This window comes from Anoplolepis gracilipes, chromosome 1, assembly GCF_047496725.1.
Source record: "Anoplolepis gracilipes chromosome 1, ASM4749672v1, whole genome shotgun sequence".
NCBI lineage: Eukaryota > Metazoa > Arthropoda > Insecta > Hymenoptera > Formicidae > Anoplolepis > Anoplolepis gracilipes.
This window is the reverse complement of record NC_132970.1, coordinates 4,668,203-4,688,750: the sequence shown is the minus strand read 5'-3', so window position 1 is coordinate 4,688,750 and position 20,548 is coordinate 4,668,203. Positions and strand designations below refer to the sequence as shown.

The window sequence follows — 20,548 nt, the reverse complement described above, 5'->3', positions numbered from 1 at the left end:
TTTGTCTCGGCGAGTATTCAATTCGATAAACGAGAACTCGGTTTAGTTTATGTCTCAGAAACTTTGTTCCACTCTCGACCTATCCGCTCGCGAATTAATGCCATCCACGCCGGCCGGCAATGCAAATATGGTTGGTGTTTCGTCGGTGACGAAGTAGTATATTCAATTTGTCAGAGTTTTGGGTCGCGTAGCTGCCGGTGGGTCAAACTCTACCGCTGGAAATCCTTCGTGCATACAGGTCCGGAGTGGAACCTTGTGCAAATCATACGGCAGGATTAGGAAATGAAATATATATATATACGAGTGTGTGGTTCTTGGAGAAAACTGGATCAAGATAATCCTACGGAGATCTATATTCGAGCGAACTACAGCGAACGGTGATCGCGAGTGCATCGGAGATTCAACTCTCGAGAGACGGTCATGAAATTCCGGATAGGAGAGACGTTTGCAAAATTTAATAGATGATGCTCAGTAGAGAGTGCACGGACGTAGCACGGAAATACTTTACGTTGAATCTCCAGATCGACACTGTCGCTTCTTAACTGGTCCAGTGCATGACTCGTTAAATTATGTATATTAATTGAAACGAAAGAGAATTCTCTCATTTTGCGAAAACTCTCCTAGGAACAGGAGCGACGATCTCTCTTGCTTTTCTTTTGGCGAGATACTCGTCCGCTTTATCGCTCGTTTGTGCAAGTTTGTTTGTTTGTCAGCGTTACCGCGGCTCTCAACTTTAGTAAGAGATATAAATTTCGCCCGGGATATTGTCTTCGTATGGTTTACCACAAAGTACGCGTGCCATTTATCTCAATTTCAGAGTTCACGAGCACATCAATGAACGGGCGGCGTAAGGCAATTTTTGTCGCTACGATAAAGTCGTGTTTATTGAATTCTTGCGGTTTACGTCACTTTATCGTAGGTGTCATGCCTTAATCCTAGATACTATGCTCTACGCGCGAACGCTTCACGCCGCGGGATTGAAAACGCTTTAGAGTTTTCCTGGGAATTGCGCGAAATGTCGCGATACTTTCTCATAAATATTAATAAGGGCCTTGACAGGTTGCCAGACAGGCTGCGAGCTTTGCGATAGAATGAGCGATAGATATGTATATTATAGAAAAGGATATTATGATGCAAAATATCGTAGTTTCACTTTATTATCGATTAAATATGCGTTAAGTCGTGATAAACGTCAATAAATATTTTTTATAAATATTTAATTTGTTTTAGTTAGAATTTCGAATGAGCGGTAACTTGTCGCGTTAATGCATATTTAAGCGATAATTAATGCGCGATGAAAAATACATGTCTTGTTCTATGCGTAACATTATGAAATATTCACCGGTAGTTTCACGGGGGGATTAAAGAAATTGTTATGAAAATCGCCATATTGTATCATGCACACATCGAACACAATGTCGGACACTATTTCGTTCGCGCGCAAAAATAGCACGGTGCACTTAAGCAACGGGTCGTAATTACAATGCCATGCTAGTAAGAGCCGAGACCCAAGTATTGTTATCATGATGATCCGCTCGGCAGAGCGGCCTGTACTTTGTAATTACAGGCCGCTCTGCACGAGCTTGTCGGGAGTCCAGTCAGCTTATAGTCATTGAAATTAAAGGTTTCGCATTTTCAACAGCGCCTCGTTAATTCGTTGTTGTGACGGTTTCGTGTTGCATATTACTAATAAATCGCCCGTAGCGCGATACACATCTCGTTTTCGCCAGGTTGTATCGACAACAGGGTGATGTGTGTGATTGCGAAATAAGGGCGAGCGCGAACCAGGGAAGAATCAACTGTGATTTAATTGCTTGCCTATCGGCATCCGTCGACCTATCGAATATCGCTTTTTTTTCTGGTTCGTAAGTTTGAAACTAATTAAAAGTTGACTGTTAGCGATTCCGTCGACTGTAGCTGGTAATTTCTCGCCCCAAGAGCAATCAATTTGTTCCTATACTATTGACAATCCTTATTATAATATATTCAAACTTTTTCTTACCGTTACGCAATAGAATCATAGTCCAACTTGTTTTTCTCCTTTCCTCGAGTTAATTTCATTAATTTGGATTTTGTTTTCGTTAGAAGGCTAGACTTCAATTATTAGCTAGTTTGTAAGTTATTGTGATACTTACAAAGCATGACAGAATTATTATATGATACATTACTATTATATGATCAATTTAACTCGATAATTTCAATATATGTACATACAATAGAATATTTTTTTAAAAGTATGTTTGCAAACATTCGCGACACAGTTGTACGTAGAAAAACATCTTCCATCAAGATCTTACAATTAGTCTTAATTTGAGAATAGACAAACGAATGGACTTTACAAAAGGAAAACCTAGATGTATCTTTAAAAAAAGCTAAAAATGCACTTTTTTTAAAAAATGCATCTTTGTACTGAACATACAATAAATTTTATTACAGTTGTTTTTTTCCTAAACGTAATTTTTGTAATTCAATATTTTGAAGATTAATTATGTGATTGAATTTGTTTTTTTTTTATAATACATAATGCAAGCTGCATTAATAAAAATATACTATCTCATTTAAAACAATGTCGATGACCTTAAAATCTCGTAAAAAGTAACATTAAAAAAAATTTTGCTTGTCAAAATATTAGTCCTTTTGAATTAAACAATTTTTGTCTTTTACTTTTTCTTATATCATTAAAAGAAACATAGATATTCTAAGTTCTCTAGTTAGAGAAAACATCTGCATATATGCACGCTCGCGTTGTGTATGTATATGTGAAGAGATAGAAAGAAAGAGAGAAATTTTCAGGAAGCATTGCATAATCGTGTTTTCGCCATTTCTTCGTGCATTCAGGCATAAATATGGCAAGAATTTTGCGGGGAAAACAGACGTGAATTCACATTAAAATGGATCACTATCTATCATATAAAACGATAGATACAAATGATCGATACGTTTACGAAAAAGTACAATTCATTCCTGAAACTCCAGATACGAAAATAACTTGTCAGTTCATGCAGCAGGGCTTTTATGAATTATAGACTCGGTAATATTACATGAAGTATAAACTATTACTCGTTCAAAAATTGCATCATCACCAAATGGATTTCATATTTTTGTTCGAAATTTTTACGAAATGTGAAATTCCATATTTCTAACTCTCCAGGAAAGTCATAACGATAAAAGGTTATACGACGAGAGGAATCGAGAATATCTGTTACCATTAAAGTGGTATAATAGCGGTTCAATTTTTAGAATGTTTAATTCAGTCTTCGGTAATTCCTCGGTATTTGTCAGGCCATTGTTAGGTCAAAGAATGTACAGTTTTAAAAATACTAAAGATAGATTTAAACTTGGAATATATCTATAAAATATAGTCAGAATACGTGATAAACGTAATATAGTGATAAACAAAAACGAAAGTTTCCCAAGTGTTAAAATGTGATTATTAAAAATAAAATCTGAAAATTCCTTAATTTTTTATATCAAAATTTGTCAAATAAACTCGTTACATTAATCTGCATTAAACAATGATACATTTGCCAATACCAATTTCTCAGAAACCGTTATATTATGATAAAATAGGCGCTTGAATCCATAAGCCGTAAATCGCACCTCCATGCGGAGGAAAATTCATCCCCGCGTAATAACAGCGTTAAACTATTTCGAATATCCCGAGGATAGGAATATATCACGGCAGGAAAACTATTTGGCAGTGGTGTGTGCTGCAATAATACCGATGACACTTTTATCACGCTAAAGGAAACATGAGATCCTTACACAGGCAATGATATGTATTTTCACGCTCTGATATCGTTATCTTTTTCATTCCTCTAAAGAAATTAAAAAGAAATTATTCCACGCTTTATAGATCAATATTTTCTGTTACTAGAATTACACAATGCGGCGCGATTTGTCTATTATATCGTTCTTTTAATCTGCAAAAGATAATGATAAATTACATATCGGTGAGAAAAAACGCAATGAAATATTACATATTCACAGTCACATGCATCTTTAAAGAAATAATTGCTGCTCGTAAATATTATGATAAAATAAAATAAAATTCTCATTTCCTTATCGCTTCGATTTCTACTTCAAATGAATAAGTCACGCGACATATCTGTTTGATTAAATAGCTGTTGCTTTCATACGCTTGCGAATCGTTAATACCGAGAGATAATAAGTAATCACGCGAACTGAAAATAACTAAAATTGTTTGTAGGGAATAATTACGTTTTCTTTTGATACTTGGCGATCATGTTTTGAAAGATAAATAATACGACGACATGGAGTGCTCGCTATATGTGACGACTCGAGTTTCTCATTGCAACACATTTATTGAAATTTATTAAGAATTATTATATTTCTATTTCTTAAAAGATTAGATATTTTAATATTTATATACGATGATTCGAAACAATTTATATGAACATTATTTCATTACGCGATGAAATATTTAGAGATTAATCTCATACCATTTTTTTCTCAAATAGACTAACATCTAAACTTAAGTCATCGTTAAATATGAATGGACAAAAGTTTAAGAAAAAGTAGAATAAACTGGCGCGTTATAAAATAGATACGATTAATAATTATTGAAACTTTTTTTTAAATATATTAGTTTTTTTTAAATATATTAGAAATATGCGATATATGTATACATATACAAATACATATTTTGTTTTCAATCTTCATTATTTATAAACAGTAACTAAATATCCATAAATATCATTATTTATATAAACAGTAAATATGCATAAACATTAATATTATTGTTACAGTATACAAGTATACATATATACATTATAATATAAGCTCTATTATATGTATGCGTGCGTGCGTGCGTGCGTGCAAGTTAACGTGTGCGTGTGCGTATGCGTATTATATATATATATATATATATATATATATATATATATTTACAATATTTGTATGAAAAAAATATTACAGTTACTATTAATATCGTTTGCATACAATTTTCATAAATCAAATGACATTTTTATATTACCTAATTAGAATAATTTAAATTAAATTAGCAGTTTAATATCTTTACATATTAAGAAGGAACGAGACGGATCTCATCAGCTACATAAAAATCAATAAATCTAATATATTTTGAGGTTCATGAATTTGACATTGCGCACAAAGCATTTTTAGCCTTTTAAAATATAAAATAAACCATTAATTTGTGAGTGAAAGATTTGTTCTGTAGAATATAATTTTATCTCATAATTGTAAATATCATTTTATATTCAACTTACTTTTTCATAATGACATATATCATGAAAATTTTATAGTGACTATACTGTTAGAAATGAAAATAAAAATTTTGTTTCTAGTAAGGCAAATCTTTATTTTGACTTACAAATTAATTATTAATTTTTTATTTAAGAAAGGTTAAAAAGTGCTTTGCGCAATGTTAAATTCATGAATCTCGAAATGTATAATTAACGTTATTAAGACATCGTTAATCCGTCTAGTTTCTTCTTAATTACAATATAGCTGGTATTGTAATATACATACTTGCGTTTATAATACAATTAAATATACGCTCTTTCAAGTATTTATTTTATACTTTAATTTATTACTAATATTTTTATATTGTATTTTAATATTTATAAATATAAATATATTACATAGAGACATAAAAATATTAAATTAGTGATTTAACCTTCAATTGATACCAAAATAAGTCGAATTATATAAATAATTATAATATTGATTGTAAAGAGATATATCGTAAATACATTATAAACTATAGTAAAACTAATTAATATAACTTTTGTACTGTAAGCGATAATGAATTTAAATATTTTTTACAATATTATATAATCAAAGTTAAAAAAATTATTCAATTATCTAATAATTAAATATTTTCTTTCTAATTGTAGCTTGAATTGAGAATCGATAAAATAAATTCGGTTATCGCTGCCGACAAACCATAACGTTCAATGATCGCGCCTTATGCGCATATAACGATGAGGCAATTCCTAGGGAAGCATTGCTTAATCCGGTTTTGATAATCCTCTCATCGTCGTCTGTACATTTGTAGCGGCGCGATGGCGGATAGACGTTTCCTAGAAAATAGAGCAGGATTAACGGTCGAGCGGAGGTGCCATACGGCTAGAATAAAGTTTCGTTAGCTCAATATCGCGCCGAATGATTTCCGATTCTGGCCGGTGGCCAAGCTCCTTCCGGTCGGTTTAGCTGAAATAAAGGATGTCATATTGAGAATTTGAGGAAAGTAATGCTTGGCCGGCCGTGCCGGACACCATTGTAAGCCGCGCGCGGATTGCCGGGGGTCTGCTCCCGGTCTGGAAAACGCTATTCTGCGGGATTATCGCGGACGATAAAACCGGTACGTCCGTCGTCACAGTGGGGTATAACGCTTCCCGGGTTTGTTAGCTGATCGCGGTTTCAAAATAACCGCGAGCTTTTATCGAACGTTCCCATTGGGATTGTTTTCGCGGTCGAGGGGGTTCGATGTGTACCGCGAAACGTATCGTCCGATCAGTTCCATTGCTCGTTTGGTTTTGCTCGAGTAAATTGCCGATAAAGACGTCTGTAAAAAGCATTTATGGACGCAATACCGCATGAGCGTACAATGTGATTCTTGAAGCTGCATGTCTCTCCAATCGATAAAAATATATCTGATCAAATATATCTGATAAAAATTTTATTCTGTAAAATTGAATTGTACCTACATAGATATAAATACATAAAACGTATCATAAATCAAACATTGTCTTTATATTTAACAAGATATGTATATTTGTATTTTAATGGAAAATCACAATGGAATTTGTGAATACATGTATAAAAAAAAATTAAAGTGCGTATTCGTTTAGAGAAAAAAAAAATAAAGCTTTAAAGAATATAAATAAAGTTATTCATACTAAATGTAAAATCAGTTACGAGAGACTTTTAATTCTCAGATGCACTTCTTTTCCCAAGGACACAACTATCTGCTAGAATTGTTCTATTCTCGCCGCGAGATAACACGACCGTTCCCGAGTCGAATTGGCAGCTATGAAAGTAATTAGAATTTCTAATGATCGCAAGTGCGCTTAAGTAAGTGCCAGTATAACAACGCATTATTAGGGTATAGATACTCCAGCAGCTTTTCTCCCGAGGGCCGAAACTTGAAGCAGCTATTCTAGTTAAGAATCTCGCCATTACCATCGCCTTTTGTGTAAATGGCTCTTGTTCGGTAGTTGAGCGGTAGTTCCTTTATAAGCGTGGCGCTTGCTACGGGGAGTATCGTAATGCAGGTGAGAATCCTGGGTTCATGTTCGAAAACGCATTCTGATCGCGTTATCCAATGGCTACTAAGACGGAAGTGTCGAGCTATCTCATGGTCGATAAAACATTAATCCATAAAATATATATCTACGTGTTTGGAATATAATAGTAATTCATCTATATTAAACTTGATGGTATCTTTTTAGTATCTCTATTAAGCTTAACTTAACTAACTAGTTTAATGGAGATTGATGAGGCTAATTTATCTATAAAGAGAGATGTCGATTGCAAAAGTATCGGTTAGTATTATGATATAAAGATAATGTTACAAGTACAAGGGGAAATGCAACAGAACTTGGACAACTGTAGCGTAATCTCTTGAACAATTATTTACTTCACCGCATTCGGACCACGATATATATTCCCTTATCGTCATTTTATCCTTCCGTAAATGACGCGTCTATCGGACGCAATCGCACGCAACGCTCCGTCGGTGACATACTGGCGAGTGATGCGCAATCAGTACGACATGACGTCGGATATGCACGCGTGTCGTGCATACGTACACTGTATACCTGAACATATGACATTCCGGACACACTGGTCGGTGTCCACGCGGCTGCCATTGATCGCTGCATTCGAGCGCAATCAATTTCTATCGGCAATGGCGCGAATGAAAGATCATTATCGGCGTAGGAATGTCGGACACGAAGGGACAGACAAGCGAGTTCAACGGCGACTCTCGTTCCTCACGATACGGCGTATATATAGGTACATAGCGTAACATATAGGTCCATAGTTCGTGTGTTACTGCTGCGATTGTTCAGTTTCCTCTCTCTCTTTGTTTCTCTCACTCTCCTTCTCTCTCCCTTTGCTGCTTTCTCTTCCCTTCTCCCTTCATGCCGCCGGCAGTAATATACATTCAGTGGTTACAACACACACTCGTACCGGACTTGTCCCGCCGCTAACTTATCCCTTGGTATACCGTCAGCTGCGTATGTCCGTCAGATTAATGTCCTTGATCATTACAAACGTATGGATATCGGTCTCGAGTGATAATACGAAAAATGATCCTCGACTGCGTCCTGAAATGCAATTGCCTCACTGCCAATGTAACTTATCGATTATTTGTGATTTATGTCGAAAAGTATTGAAAAAAAATAAAAAAATAAATAAGGATTATAGTGGACTGCATAGTCGATGAAATAATACTTGTGATTTATATAAAACAACACAACAACGATAATAATATGCTTAAATAATTAAAAAATAAATTATAGAATTAAATATATTATATATCATTAAAAGATGCGTATCATATGTTGATCTCCGAATCGAGAGACCCCTTTTTTTTATTCAATGTAAAACAAGCCATTTGGTCACAATACAGGAGCGATAGTATTATCAGATGACCCGCAACTTTCTTTTGGGACGAGAAACTCTCGTCCTTATCTCAACGTATTTCGCAGAGGGAGCGTTTATTATCTCTTTTATCTTGTTAGATTTTTTGCGGGCAACACGGCGGAGTGGTGATTCAATTGCGGACGAAGTTGCGGTCAGCGTACGCTGGTTACCTTCGATTTATCTCTACCTTCCATTCAAAGGTAAAGCAACGCAGTAATCGGTCAAAGATGGATCGATGACTCGGTTAAAGATGAGCCAACCGATTCGATTTACCTTCTTCCAAAATTTCGGAATATTCCGCCAGCATAGCTCGTACATATTCGTGAGCAAAGCAAAAAGATGCCGAGAATCCTTGAACAATCTTAAACTTACGAGTGTTCTTGACGTCGAATATAATATATTTCTTATGCATAACGCTCTGAATATATTCGTGCCGATAAACTGGCGCGATGTTTGATCGTATGCTTGGATTGTTTTTCTGGTTAGAAAAATGAATATATGAAGAAAAACAAACTTAAAAAAATGTCATTTATAACTATGTTGAAAATGTGGTATACAAAACGATTATTATACGATGAATAAGTTGTAATGTGATTATCAAATTTACACTGATTGCTTTAAAAAAGAATTTGTTTTTTTCAGATTCTCTATACAACTCTGAAAACATTCAATTTTATAAAATTAAGAAATTTGTTAAAAAAAAAAGTTGCAAATACAACTACATTTATATTTTAATTATCTGTGATCAGGTGTTTCGAAAACTGATAACGAAACGAACACTAGTGATAACTTACTCTTTCTTTTTTGTCACAAATATTTCGATAATAATTAAAAAATAAAAATTCACGATTGAATTTTTGGCAATTTCATCAGTTAAATTGAACTATGTGAACTTTTAGAATAACTGTTAATTTCTCTTAATAGGCACTACCATTTGTGAAGAGTCATTGAATTCTCCAGATATCTGCAAGTCGTAAACCGAACTATGTCCCGCATCTTTCTTTAAGGAATGCTTACAAGAAACATTCGCTCAATCGTCCAAGAACGTATCTCTGGAAAGGAAATAAAACGATTTTCTCCGATCAGAGCAAGCAATGTCTACTGATAAATATACGCGACTGCGACTGTCCTGTACTCGAGCAGCGCGCGAACGAGAATTCCAGAACATTGTAGGATCTCCATTTTAGCGTAACAATGTTAGCGTTAGCGTCGCAAAAACGTCCTCTCTAAGCTAACGACGAACTCCTCGTATTCTCGTTAACGTCGTATCTTAACGATGTTCGTACCATCTTTCTCTCTTTCTGACTCTCTCTCTCTCTTTCTCTCTGACTGCCAGACGACGAAACTAAGGAGAATTCGTAGTCTCCGCAACTTTGTCAAGTGGCGACTATACTCTACTAAAGTCTGTACGGGCAATATACTGAAAAGAAAATTACGTTCTGAAATCGTCATTGGTAAACTTGCAAAGCTAAAAAATGCAAAGAGCGATCTTATATCGAAAAGAGAAACTGGCATCTAAAAGGATTTATCTTGGGAAAATATGTACGATATCGCTTGCTCTAATGCTTAAAGAAAAAAAGATCAAGATTTTCGACAAAACTCAAGGAAACGGAGGAAGCAGCTTGAGGCAAACGCGTAAGATTCCGAAATAGGTGTCGTACAAGTGATTTCATTTAACGGCCTGTATCGTAAACTTGCAAACTATGTTTAACGCGGTAAACCTTCGAACGATACACGTGCTGCAAAATGTTATTACACGAAACAACCCGCCACGATAATCATACGATGAGAAACACTCGGAATTTCTTGGACGCAACCACTTAATTCACTTATATCTCTATCAAGAAGTTAAATAGTCGTGGTTGTGTGAGAACAAATGCGAGAAACAAAAGGAACTGGTTTATGAAACAGTAATAAGCTATCGCCGACGATACTCGCGTTCGTTTTGGTATTCCCGGGGAGGAAATGAAGATCTTGTGCCGCCGCAGACCGTTTGCTCGCAAGTCGGTCAGCAAACGGCAGAGGAAGTCTCGAAACTGGTTTGTCAGATAATTGAGATCCACCAATGGGAATCCGAGAAACTTGGAGAATCTCGGCCGACAGACTCTAACGATCCTGTATACCGCGGACGCGGAGATTCGCCGGGATAGTATTTCCAGCAACAAGATTTAATGGCGGGGCGCGGGAAGGAAGATAGGGGATAAGGAAGAGACACATCGACGCTACGTTTCTTGCTCGTTGATTCTTACGGAACGAGGGGACAAAAATTCCAGACACGCCGTACCGCGCGGTATTACTTCCGCGGAAATTAAGCGGGCTCTTAACGCCTCGAAATACGACCGCGACCGCGACGGCGACAGGTGCAGGAGATATCGATATTTACCGCGTAGTTCTAACCGATTCGAGAATGGGACATTTGAAAAGAATCCGTACATCTTGTGGTTCAATGATTTCTTCTCGAGCGCATATAAAAAGAATTTCTCGAATAGAAATTCCCAGTCATCCGGAATTGATTCCATTCGGTACTTCCTACAGTGGAACCTGTTTTCTGCAAAATAATGTGAATATAATGTCAGACAACCGCTCTTTTGCACGGTTATTGCATTTTATTTCGACAATTTTTTGCTCTTCTTCAGATGATCGTTCGAAAAAATACGGAACGAAGAATACGAGTATAATAAAAGAAACACAATCTCGTAACAACAATAAAAATTATATCCAGTTGTTGATTTTTGTTATAGAAGTGTGTTTCAAAAGGAAATATTAGTAAATCTCCACCATGAGTATTCCTGTTTGCAGTAAAATCAATGAATGTTTGCAAGATAAATAAAACAATAAAAACATTTTGAAATAAGAAACTCTTTAGGAAAAATTAAAAAATATTGTACATGCAATATCCTGCTTTATTGCAGAACCTGTGACGGAAATAGCCGGCGGTCCAGATCTGTACATCAACAAGGACAGTACGATAAACTTAACATGCTACGTGAGATACGCGCCTGAACCGCCATCGACAATAATTTGGAGTCACAACCATCAGGTAAGCGGACCTTGACCTGTGACCTGCGAGTGAAGCTCTTGTCACTTGCTGAAAGTCACCTGTCACGTTGCCATCAAATTTGAAATTCGCGTCATGAGAGACGCGAACTGATTTCAACTGAAATCCATCAGAATTTTATAACCGATGTTAGTTGGTGAACAGGCCGCTGACATCAACACAAACAAAAACATTTTTCATGTTTCTCACGGTCATTAAAAAAGAAAGTCTGGCGTTTCCGTCGGCTTGACGTGTATATCGATTATAGCGTGCTGGTAGCACGCTTTAGTTTTTTTCAAACGTACGATATTTATGGAAGACGACGACAACGGCTTGCTTTTTCTTGTATTTTGACAAGGTGATAGATGTATTTCTGTTTAAGCAAGAAGTCACGCAATTAAAAAATTTGTTTATTATTTGTTTTATTTGTGAAATGAAATAACTATTTTCGTCTACAGTAATATACAAGTGTTTCCATTGAATAACAAGGTTTCTCTTTCAACAAGACAAATCATTTATTTAAGAGCAACGCAAAAGTTCCTCGGGACGTGTATATTTTAAATCGCGTATGTGAAGCAGGCAAATATTTCGCGATGTTACGTTAGTTTTATACATTTTAGTTTAAAAGTCTTCACATTTATTTCTGTGAACGCGCATATAACCGGAATAACCGAAACGTCACTTTAAGTTGTATTTTCGGAAAACTTGTCTCGAAATGCTTTCTGCCACTTAAGAAAGACACCTACAGTCGCTCCACTTTTGCCTCTTCCCGCAAAGTGTCTTGAATTCCATCTAGTCACGTCAGGGACAGACGAGACACGACTCTTGTCTGTCTTCTTTCACGAGCAAGTAATTAACTTCTGAGTCGACTAATTATTCGTACTTACATTGTTCACGGCAATCATCTTCAACGATAGATGACGAATTATATAGAGAAAAAGAAATTGCGATAAAAGTCGTGACATCATTTTAGCATTAATTGAAATTTAATAAAATTTCTCATTTATTTACATTAATGCTTTTTATTCGAGTTCTCGTAGCTTTAGATATTATTAATTTCAATTTTAATTTTAATCCAGATACATAATTTTACTTCGAAATATTTTGTGATAGTGTGATTAACTAAAATCATCATCAATATCTTTTTATCCATGCATATTTTAAATTTATATATATATATATATATATATATGTACGCATATCTTTAATTTATACATATAATCGGGATTGTGTGCTATATTTAAATATTAATGAATATTTAATAACATTAATTAATAATTAGCGACGTAATAAATTTTGTTTGAAAGTCTATAAAACGGTTGTACATATATGCGTAGTTTGTAAAATTTGGTTCTCATTAATTATTAATTGTTTTATTCACTAAATATTTTCTGTTATACGATTAGACGTATTTAGAAATAAAACTTTTACAATGATGCATTTTATATTGTATTTTACAAAGAATGTAGAAAACAACAATAATTCATAATTTTCAAAGAGAATTCTTAATCATGTTAAAGTCTAAATATCTTTTTAATATATAATTAATATGTGAAACATTCTCTTGTTTGAATTATTGCAAATATCCAAGTTAAACATCGAGCATACTGTCATACCTTAAATGTTCCCGGTATTTTTATAATTATAATTATGTGATACAACTACATATTTTATATTGAAGGAGAAAAATCACATAAAATAAGAATATTCTTGTATTTAGAAAAAGTCCTAGGAAAAAGGATTTCTATCTCTGCAGCTACCACGTTCCTTCTTCAGCTTTTCCCACAGAGTGGCCCTATCCACAGCTGGTCACGTCAGAAGCAAGTAACCCGATGTGCTTTTTATACTCCTTCTTTCGCAGGCGATTAACTTTGACTCACCGAGGGGTGGCATCAGCCTGGTAACGGAAAAGGGACCCGTGACTTCGAGCCGTTTACTCATTCAGAAGGCGATCGAGAGAGACTCTGGCCTTTACACGTGCTCGCCCAATAACACTCATCCTAAGAGCGTACAAGTCCACATAGTCAATGGTAACGGAAAAATGTCAATTTCGTTTAGAACATGAACTACGTGCAAACATCCAAACGCTTTTAAACTCTTTCTCGAATAAGATGTTCTTCAAAAAATTGAAGGAAACTCACTAAAATATCGTAATGTTAAATAAGTAGACAGCACGTTCGAAAATTTAACAATAAATTATGATGACTTGTATCTTCCCATTGCAAGATAATTTAGAAAAAATTGTTGAAACAAAAATAAAATGAAATTTATAACGAAAATAATATTTATAATCCAGCATGTCATGTTTCAAAAATCATTTTTTTTTAATTGTCATGCTTGACAGATAATGATTAATAGATATTTAAAAAATACACTATCAAATAATTTTATTAGAAAAGTACTCTAGTCTCTAGATCATTCAGACACGTAATAAGTTGTTCTTTCAGGACAAAAGCAAAGGTGACTCATGAAAAAATACTTAGTTTGTAATCGAATAGAACGATAGCTTCGTCTAAAGAGAGCCTCGATCTCAATCCTATAGAGAGAAACGTCATTTTAAATACCACCTGCTAAGAGGCGCTCGAGCGAAATGGCATTATAACGTGGCGTTTGTTTCAGAAGAACACCCAGCGGCGATGCATCATGGCAGCGGCGACAGAATGGCCGCGACGTTGCTTCCGGTCGTCCTACTTCTTTGGATGATATTCTAGCCGACGCTATGCACTCCGGGTTGAATGCGCACGAACTTAAGCGCGGTCATCTAACTCCTACGAAACTAGCGGGCGGAGGTTCTGTTTCGCGGTTTTGTCTACGGGAATTCAGCTCGCTGCGACGCGCATTCGACACATTCGCCTTGCGAATCTCACCTATGGTTCGCGTCGCAACGTCTCTCCCATTACATCGTTAGAGCATCAGGTTGACTAACAATAAAACGCAACCACATTACAGAAAATTCAATTGTCATGTCGTCGCCTGGAAGACACAAATTGAAACGAATATTAGGATATGAATATATCAATAAATGATAGATTGATGCGATTATAATCGCTATATATTTCGTTCTATATGATCGTATATAAAATGATATAATTATATTTTTAAAAAAATGGGGGCAAAAATATCTAGCTCAATACCTAGAAGATTAAGATACAAATAAAATTAAAAATAATATTTTCAATTAGCACAGAAGTTGAATTACCCAACGAAATTTTATAATCATTTATTCACTGATTTTTCTATCTCGTAATCAACAGGCAAAAGTTGCTCCGCAATATTTCTTAACAAGATCAGTCGGTTTGTCGAAAATGGAACTCTCGCCGTACTTTCAAGGCCGTTGTCATTTTGCGAAAAAGAACAATGTCTAGAATCTTGCCTCGCTAAGAAAACAAGTACGAAGTCTTTTTCTGGTCCAGCGACGAGTCGCAAGTCCGCTTCCATTGTTTGGAATCTTTCCGCAATTTTTAAAATAAAAATCGTCCGCGAGGAAGGAACATTTTCGCAAAGGTGGAGAATAATCGTACTAATATAACGCTTGACCTAAAAACGATCTAACAAACACATTCCTGAAACGATACTTGCTAGGATAGGAAACAGCAATGAGAAAATTGCACTAATACGAACAAAATTCGACTTGAACACGATATTTTCCAATATGAAGTAAAATCATTAAAGAAAACCTCTTTGCGCGCAATGTTCTTCTATTAACTTCGACAACTGGAAAATGAAAACGATTCGGAACAGTTAGATGAATGCAACATCACGCAAAATTGCGTGATAATACGCGATAAATTTATTTAATGAAAGAAACACACGCATTGTCGAACGCAATATGTCGGGGGTATTTCATTTATAATAAAATTTATCATCGCGTCTACTATTTCCACTTAACATCCTTGAACACGAACGCCGCGTTTCCGTTATTGCAGTTATTCAATTATTGAATGCACTCTGGTAGACTGAGCGTTCGCTCCACTCGGTGCAACTGTCAACAATGTCTCGGCTGCGACTAGTCTCGGGTATATATCCCGACGTAATCTTGTTATCGGATTATTGATTGTCGCGCATGAGACGAGCTGGAGGCATGCAATGCATTTTATGCAAGTAGAATTTTATTAATTATAAATACATACACATTTAAAAAAGCTGCAATATTGAGTTATGATGGTGTTTTAAAATTTTAAATATATAATAAGATATGAAAAGAGTAACAAGAATAAAAACGCGCGTTGTTTTAACGAAGAAAAACGAAATTAAAAGATGGTATATGTATACTCACCATCACTTACGTGGATATGCGCGGATTTATTAAATTACTGCTTTTATTTGTTTCGATTTCCTTTAACAAGCTCTCTCTCTCTCTCTCTCTCTCTCTCTCTCTCTCTCTCTCTCTCTCTCTTTCTCTCTCTAACTTAATTTGATTGTTAAAATTCTTCAAATATTATTCAAAATTTTACAACAAATATAATACTTTATGGTTCTAAATGTTACAACATAAAAATTGTACTGTATTAAAGTGTTACTTCAGAAGCCAGAAAAAAACAAACCTCAGTATATAATTAATAAAAAAAAAAACAATTTAATATGTATACTTACATGACAAATAGACGCTACGTTTGCGTCTTGTATGTTCACATCAAACGATAAAACTCCTGCCAGTTCGGAAGTAAGGATTGACGCGGAAAGAGATGCAGGTTTTTCATCCAGATACATAAATCTAACAGGTTTTTCCGGATTTGCGGCGACACAACTTATCTGTAAGAAGAAGAAAGGTTTATAGGCCGAACTTATGTAATAGTTCGACTTCGAGACAGATTTTATCCTTGTTACGATTATTGGTAAAAACATATTGTTTGAAAGTGCATTAATTCTCAGAGAGCCGAACACGATGCGCCGAGACGATCTCAAGAATGTTTCTCTTTCCGCCCGTAAAGAGGATTGCGTCTTCGCGTGAGTTTGGCAGTATTATTACGTTAAAAATGTACCTCGCTTCTTCAGGACCACTCGTGAGAACGCTGAAACAGCTTTGATGTCTCTATTCGATCCTTGTCGCTATTAGCGATCCAAGATCAGATTTTTTGTCTGTCAATGGGACCATGTAATCGGAGCACATTGGTCCAATCGCGAATAATTCGCGTTAGCAATTGACGCCGACGTATACACGTAACGGACGGTCCTATATATACTGAGTTAGAAATGTAATGTCATAAGAATATTTCGGTGCCAGTCTTTCTATCTAACTTATAATGACGCCGAAATTTGTTGTATTTCAAAGATCTCACGTACAATGTGTATATGTTTTTTATAGATGCCGATATGTACGCGCCTAAATAGATAAGGAGATAAAGCGTAGATTAAGTGTTACTTGATGTCTTTCTCGATCGAAATCTTTTTTATAAACCTGTACATTTCCGCCAACTTAACGGACAGTGTCGGAAATTTTGATTTGCACGCATTTAATAAAAGAATAAGAAAAATTAACTCTAAAGTACAAAATAAACATGAATTTAAAACCCATACATATTAACTGTTACATATATAGGTAAGTATTTGATTAAGTAAATTTTTATATCGCATTGTTTTGTAATTGCAGATTTTTTCATGTTACCTTATTCTACTCGTTAACCGCGCTTTTCTTTGCTCTTGATTATCGCTGACTTTGCGTTTTAAAGAAGCAATTTTAATTAATACTTGACTCAACAGATGCTAATTACCTCCTTTTATGGCGCGAAAATTCTTTCACGCCTTCCTTTTCGCTGCTTTGTAACATGAGCAGGTCACTCTGTTCGTTAAATTTCACTTGCCGCGACCGTAACTTGTACCGCAACATCCCTTTTGCTTTTCAACTCCAAAGAGTTTGTACCGTACGTTTGTGTCCGCAAAATTGGAAGTGCATGGTACAGGGCTTTTCATCATTTAGTACTTTAATAATACTGTATGTTTATAAGTAAGGAGCGGTAGAACTACAATGAAATCAAAGATAAGCAAAAAATTTTACTCTTACATAAAATTTACATAAGATCAATATAAAATTTTAATATCGAAAATAAAGTTTATTTGCTTTTTTCTGTGATATCGCGATTAATTATATTTAAAATATATATATTTACATAACATATATGTATAATAATAATAATATTATATTTGATATTATAATATTATATAAAATAATTCGATAACATATGTAATTTTATATGATCATATGTGATAATATCCAAAATTTGGCACAATATGATCTTATATGATCATATTTTTATATAATCATAGTTGATTTTTGATCATATGAAAACAGATCTAGTCGAATATAATTATATAAAGATTATGTCACGCGAAACTTCGGATATTATTATATATGATCAGATTGCGTCAAATTTCAAATTTAATTATACGTATATGGACAAATTATATTGGTCAGAGTTTGTATTTAATTATATCTGATAATATATGTGTAATCACATAAATCACTTTTTTCTCGGGTGGAGAAAATAATTCACATAATTTCTATAACATGTGTGCCGAGAGATCAAGCCCAGTAAAAGCGTAAGTATTTTTAAACTTTAAACACTTTTCTAATATTTTTATAGATATTTATATATAAGGTATAGTATATATATATATATATATATATTTATATATATTCGATCAATATGTAAAGTTCAGTTCTGCATAATTATTTCCATAATTATTATCTTCGTATAAAGCGGAGCTAGGAGGAAACTTTCCGTTGACAGGTAATAATTTTCATCGCAAATGTAATTATTAAACGCTGGTTGGGCATTATATACGGGGTAGTTCATTATATGTGAATTAATAAATTTAATGACAGTTTCAGCGTGCGTCATATCGCGATGCTACTGGTAGTAATGCATTAGTATAGTAGATCCATCAACAAGGCATCCAATTGGAAAATCGATGGACTATGACGTAACATGCGATCATATATTCTATTTTATGAGTGCTAAATATAATGCTTTCTTTTATGTTTTATTTCTGAAATGCGATGTACATCTTTTTTTAAATAACTAAATTTCAGCAAAAATAAGAATGCAACGGAATTAATGGTTTAGTTGACTAAACCTAAATTGAATATAAAATCGATGAATGCCATGTCAATCAACAAACTTACATAAACAAACAGGCATAACTTATTGTTTGCGAAGCAAAATCTGTCACTTTTATATAGATTTTTTTATAAAAAAGTATTGGCAAAGGAGTAATAAAAAGCTAATGCATAAATTGAAATCATATTGTTAAAAATTAACCCATTCAGTAATTATTGGCATTTACCTTTTTTACTATTATGAGTCGGTTGCGATTTTTTACTCTAGAGTTTAATGAGCTACTAGAATTAGTGGTGTCATTAACAGAATATATATAATTGTAGCACAGATTCTCGCACAAATAGTGCGGTAATTTCATCAGTTAGTTCTTGGTTAAGACAATAGGTCAATCACATCGACCAGAAGCCCGCAAGTACGTCGAAATATTCTATACCTGTATGCGTAACCCACGTTGGTAGAGTCAATAGCTGCGTATGTGTGTTAGTTGGTATTGTTAGAAGTAATCATATACATCGCGTATTGTCATAAGTATCCGTATGAATGAACAGACTATAATGCATCAATCGAGATATGAAGAGAGCTATTGAAATTGTACCGCCCCAATTAATATCTAAAGCGGCAGATAACTTGCGACCCCGTTTACTCAACATCGAATTCTGTGCGTAACAGCTTTTGGTGGCACAGCATTTCGGAGGTCTCTCAATGGTTGTTCCGTGTTATTTCGAGAAACTCATCCGCGGATAACGATAAGCAAATGTTTGTTTCAGAGTTAACAACGGCGCTTAATCCGGGTTACGAAAACTGAGGCTGAAACGAAATCCATGTAAGTGTAAATAATGCGCAAGACAAGCTTGACAAAAACAATTAACGACCTGACTTCGATGTCTTGCATATTCAAATTTCAGCCCGACTATTGTGTACAGAAAAGTATATATCATACTTATAAATGTATGTATGTGATGGATACATCAACATTGCATTAAACTGTACAAGAAACGTGATCTTCTTTTCATATTAATTGCAAGTGTAAAAACATATTCTTTAGAAATACTTATTATAAAATTTTAAGTTTGAAAACTAAAAAGAGAATACAAAACGGTATAACGGAATAAGTATAGTAAAATTGTCCCCGAAGATAATCTAACGAAGTGGCTATCTAAGAATAACTTAAAATGAGTAAATGCGACATTTGCTTATGCAACGCTTTAGTTTCCGAAATCTCTCTATTAGAGTTTAAAAAACTAAAATATTTTATATCTCACAAATAGATAATTAAATGAAAAAAATACATAAAGGAGAACATCAAAAGAATATTAATATATTGTTTATATGTTTATATAATATGCTAATGCATATAAAAATAAAAATTTTTTAAAGATTTTTGTAAAATAAACCTTTCGAGAGAGTGACAGGCTTTAAAAAATCTTTATTTTTTGTATGTATTAGCATACTAAACATTTGAAAAAAATATATAAAAAATATTCCTTCGATATTCTTCTTTGTATATATGCATATTTTTTTTCATTCATTTATCTGAAACCGACCATAATATAAAATATTTTAGTTTTCCAAATTTATCTCCATAACACCTTAACGAGGAGATCTCGGAAGCTGAAAGGTTACATTTACTTGCAACGCATTTACTATTATAATTACTGATATAATTACTCTCAGTCACTACGTTAGATTGTCTTCGGAGGCAATTTTATCATACTTATTATTATTCCGCTATATCCTTTTATATTTCACGAGATTTCACATTTTATTAAAATCTAATTGCTGACAAAAATTAATTAACACAGAGAAAATGCTTGCGAGT

General features: G+C 34.2%; 1 protein-coding gene across 8 annotated transcripts in view; it reads left to right on the top strand.

Annotated features, from left to right (window-relative positions):
- LOC140666374 (zwei Ig domain protein zig-8-like) overlaps positions 1-17,149 on the top strand; it is a 51,779-nt gene extending 34,630 nt beyond the window's left edge. For 7 of the 8 annotated variants that reach the window (XM_072893547.1, XM_072893539.1, XM_072893520.1 and 4 more), the window contains 3 exons: positions 11,547-11,674; positions 13,533-13,701; positions 14,291-17,149. In XM_072893547.1, coding sequence (XP_072749648.1) covers positions 11,547-11,674; positions 13,533-13,701; positions 14,291-14,382 — 389 coding nt within the window. In that variant the 3' untranslated portion in view covers positions 14,383-17,149. The remainder of the gene's footprint in view (positions 1-11,546; positions 11,675-13,532; positions 13,702-14,290) is intronic. The other variant, XM_072893565.1, reaches the window with a different exon arrangement.
- Positions 17,150-20,548: the final 3,399 nt, after the last annotated feature.